Source organism: Narcine bancroftii, chromosome 10 (genome assembly GCF_036971445.1).
Source record: "Narcine bancroftii isolate sNarBan1 chromosome 10, sNarBan1.hap1, whole genome shotgun sequence".
Classification (NCBI taxonomy): domain Eukaryota; kingdom Metazoa; phylum Chordata; class Chondrichthyes; order Torpediniformes; family Narcinidae; genus Narcine; species Narcine bancroftii.
This window is the reverse complement of record NC_091478.1, coordinates 104,897,938-104,901,616: the sequence shown is the minus strand read 5'-3', so window position 1 is coordinate 104,901,616 and position 3,679 is coordinate 104,897,938. Positions and strand designations below refer to the sequence as shown.

General features: G+C 40.4%; 1 protein-coding gene across 1 annotated transcript in view; it reads right to left on the bottom strand.

Moving 5' to 3' along the window:
* Positions 1–880: 880 nt before the first annotated feature.
* Positions 881–3,679, bottom strand: part of LOC138744041 (forkhead box protein C2-like) — a 13,658-nt gene continuing 10,859 nt past the window's right edge. Inside the window, exon 2 of the mRNA XM_069899546.1 lies at positions 881–2,138. Within this exon, the coding sequence (XP_069755647.1) occupies positions 1,959–2,138 (180 nt within the window). The 3' untranslated portion in view covers positions 881–1,958. The remainder of the gene's footprint in view (positions 2,139–3,679) is intronic.

Here is a 3,679-nt window from a genome sequence, read left to right as displayed (position 1 = left end):
CTTACTCTTAACAACAGATAATCAGAAGCAATTGTACAAGCTTCACAAGCCAACCTTGCCCTTCAATAAGATCATGAATGATCTGCTCTTGCCGTCAACTCCATTTCCCTGCCTGTGGCCAATCTCCCTGGATTCCCTGAGCATAGCACAACAAAGGTGACAGGGCTCCTTGCCATCATTTTAGTGAAAAGGTCTGTGTGAGTGCAGAATGAGACATCTCACTGCGAATAAAGTGAGGAAAAATGGCACTCTGTTGTTCTTCTGGTATGAATCTGTTCTGCACCTCAGATTCAGATTTATTGTCAGAGGACATACATGACAACACATACAATCCTGTCATTCCTTTTTCCTGTGGGTGCGGTAGAATTGCCAGTAATTGGTAGTGCAAAAATACACAGTGTAAACATGTAAACAAAAGAATTGTAAACAGATAATGAATGTAAACAAACTGACTGTGCAATACAGAGAGAACAAAAGAAAATCAATAAAGTGCACAAGAGTCCTTTAGTGAGTCTCTAATTGACTTTGTTGTGGAGGAGTCTGATGGTGGAGGGGTAGCAGCTGTCCCTGAACCTGGTGGTGCGAATCTTGTGGCACCTAGACCTCTTTCCTGATGGTGTTCCAATACCCGTCCATGACGCAGCTTGTCAGCACACTTTCCACCACACCTCCGAAGAAACTTGCCAAGGTTTCTGGTGTCACACCTGATCTAAGAATGCCTAATCTTTCCTCCAGTTGAAAGAGAAATAAAGAGTAAACAATTCCTCAGCTCCAAAATCACTAATAATAAACTGAACGTTTCAAAAATGTAAATATCATCCAATAAAAATTCCACAATGCAAACAATATTACATGGCAGTTTATTCTGTTTCCTTGCACATTCTACAGTTATTTCCATGCTCCCATAGCTCAAGAAAGCTTTGCAATGAAGTTGCGAAAACTTTACGATGACAGTGGATAATTCTGTACGATTCCCAATTTGTGCCTCCCATTGGAGAGTTGGTCTCAAAGTACATTTCCATTCATGTACCTTTTGATAACCGTCTCACAGAACAAAGAACTGGAAAACAAAATTTGCAGTCGATTTCATCTTCAAGTGGCACGCTATTTTATAATTGCTCCTGGTGCCAATTTATGTCGAAGATTTCCAATTTAAATCCATCTCGAAGTTCAAGAGAAAGCAATTTTCATAGATAGATCACCAACTTGGTCATAGTGGCAACTGTTTTTGTTACCATCTGCATTTGGAGAAATGTATATGTGGTCAATCCAGTAAATATTGTCCAGCTGAATCCAGATAAAGAACTCAAATTGTTCATTTAAAATTAATGGCTGGCTAATTAATCTCTGCAGATAAGTTACTTTTTCCTATCAATATGTTCACCCACAATGCTGCACATTGAAGAAGAAGTGTAAATACCTGTAAACTTTCAAAGTCTAATTATGTAAAAGGCATGTGCTGCTCTCAGAGTTCATAACCATGGCATATTTATGTTGATTGTGTGGTCATTTTTGTGATTCACTTGGTAAAGTGTACTTTGAAGTTCACTGTATAGAATTATTTGGAAAGGAACTGTTCTGTGCATGAGAGCATTTGGGTTTTTTTTACAAAAACCCTCTAAACAGGAAATACTTGAAAATCTCTTGGTTCTTTGCAGAAATCTGATGAAGTTTATTTACTTTAATGCACATTCCTCATCTGCAAAGTGCAAACATATAAAAACAAAAATCCTGGGAGCAATCTTAACCGAAAACCAAGAGTTGTATTTATTTCCTTTTATGTTACAATAAAATAAACCGCTCTTTTTTTTTGCACACTCACGCACCAGAGACAGGAGCGTTACCTTGAACTCCCAGTGATCTGATGGTTCGACGTTAGCTTGAAGCCAGGAACCGATCTCGCCCCTCGTTGACGAGTCCAGCAGCAGGCACCTGAAGTTTCTTTGAGAAGCGGGTCTTCATTTCCTCGAGAAAACTTTTGAAGTGGGACATCCGTCACATTTAAATGAATTTGATCGTTTTCTTTTGCCACGATAACCTTTTAAATAATGCACCGGCGAGAGTTTCGACATTCCCTGTGAATTGTCCGATGTCAGCTGATGGGCGAAACTGAGAAGACGTGTGTCCCAATATATACCCTTAAAGAAATATTTTGATCAGTGTTTTATCAAAGGGGAGATGGTGCCAACAACGGAAGAGTGGTTAATATCGTATATACACGAGATACCTCTCATATTTGTGAATTCAAGGGTTATTTACACAGACAGCTCCAAGACGGGTCCTTTGACCCTTCTGCTTTTCTATTCCTCCCATTTTCTAGTGAATTTAAATCGCAGATTCAATTACCCGAATGATCAATGAATAGTTTCACGACTTTTAATTGTTAATAATTATATCTGTTTTCCGTTAAAGGGGCTTGGGGCAGCCAGGGTTGGAGCCCCATTCGCCCCCTCCCAATGCCCGACGGGTTTCTTCCCAAACCATTTTCAAAGGATAAATAAATAAATAGTCTTAAGAAGATTATGGGCGTAAAACTAAAGGAAATGTACGTTGCGAGAGAGGTGCTCAACGAAACGATCTCCCCGTTTGGGGTCCAGTCTCACGGACGTTAGGGGGGGGGGGGGGGGGCTATCTGGAGGGAAATGTATTCCGCCGCGCAGAGAACTGCGTTTTTCAAAGAAAACCCCAAATTCTCCAGAGTTCTGGGAACTCCCAGTTCTTTGAATGGAGACTTTCTTTCGGCCAGGATCCCCACCATTGGCACTGAAGCCCGCAGCAGCTCACACTCGCTCTCCAACCGGCTCGTAGTTGCTTGAACAAATTACAAAGACGCCGCTTTCCGAGAAGGAAATGTATTTGGGTCCTATCTTCTCAAAACATGCCGAGAGCAGCCCAGTAATGTATATCTGTAGAACTGCATAACCCAATTCACTGTTCGCGGGGAATTCAGACTATCAAAATAAATAACTGTCCGTCACGTATTAATCTTGGTACTTCAAATACCAGTAGCTATTTCATAGATCCACAATTTTAAAACGCAAGACGTTTAGATTATAGAAAGATCGTGCCTTGAAACTGCCCAAATATATTGTAATGTATTGTAATTTGCAGTTCTTCAACGTACACCTTGCTGCAAGGAATGTTTACAAAGGTCCTAAATGCGTTTCACTCTGTCAAGCCTGCGCGGATTTACTGATTTATGTTTAAATCTTGTCTCAAACGGTATCTTTGTGCGATCTTTTCCGCATTCAGAGTTACATCTCGCGTCTTACTGGAGCGAACGAACCAGGTGCGCAAGTCCTTCGCCACCTCTCCCTCCATCCCCTCGCTTCAAATAGGTGCGCAATGTCCTTTCCGTCGTTTAAATAAAAGGAACAAAAACCAACACAAGACATTGAGCATAATTAACAAATTTAATTAAAAATGCAAGTGATTATGCATTTCATCCAAATCTTTCAACATATACTTGTATTCATTGCGGCAAAACAATATAACTAAACATTGTACTTGGTGGCAATCAATTTCTGTACGAATTGACGTGTCGGGGGAAAAACTATGCTGGAGAGTGCAGAATACACTCAGATATACATTAAGCAGGCAGCTGGAATCTATCTCCTAAAATGGTTGACATCCTGATATACTGACTTGAGCAAGCGTGACGTTTACACATGAATTAATG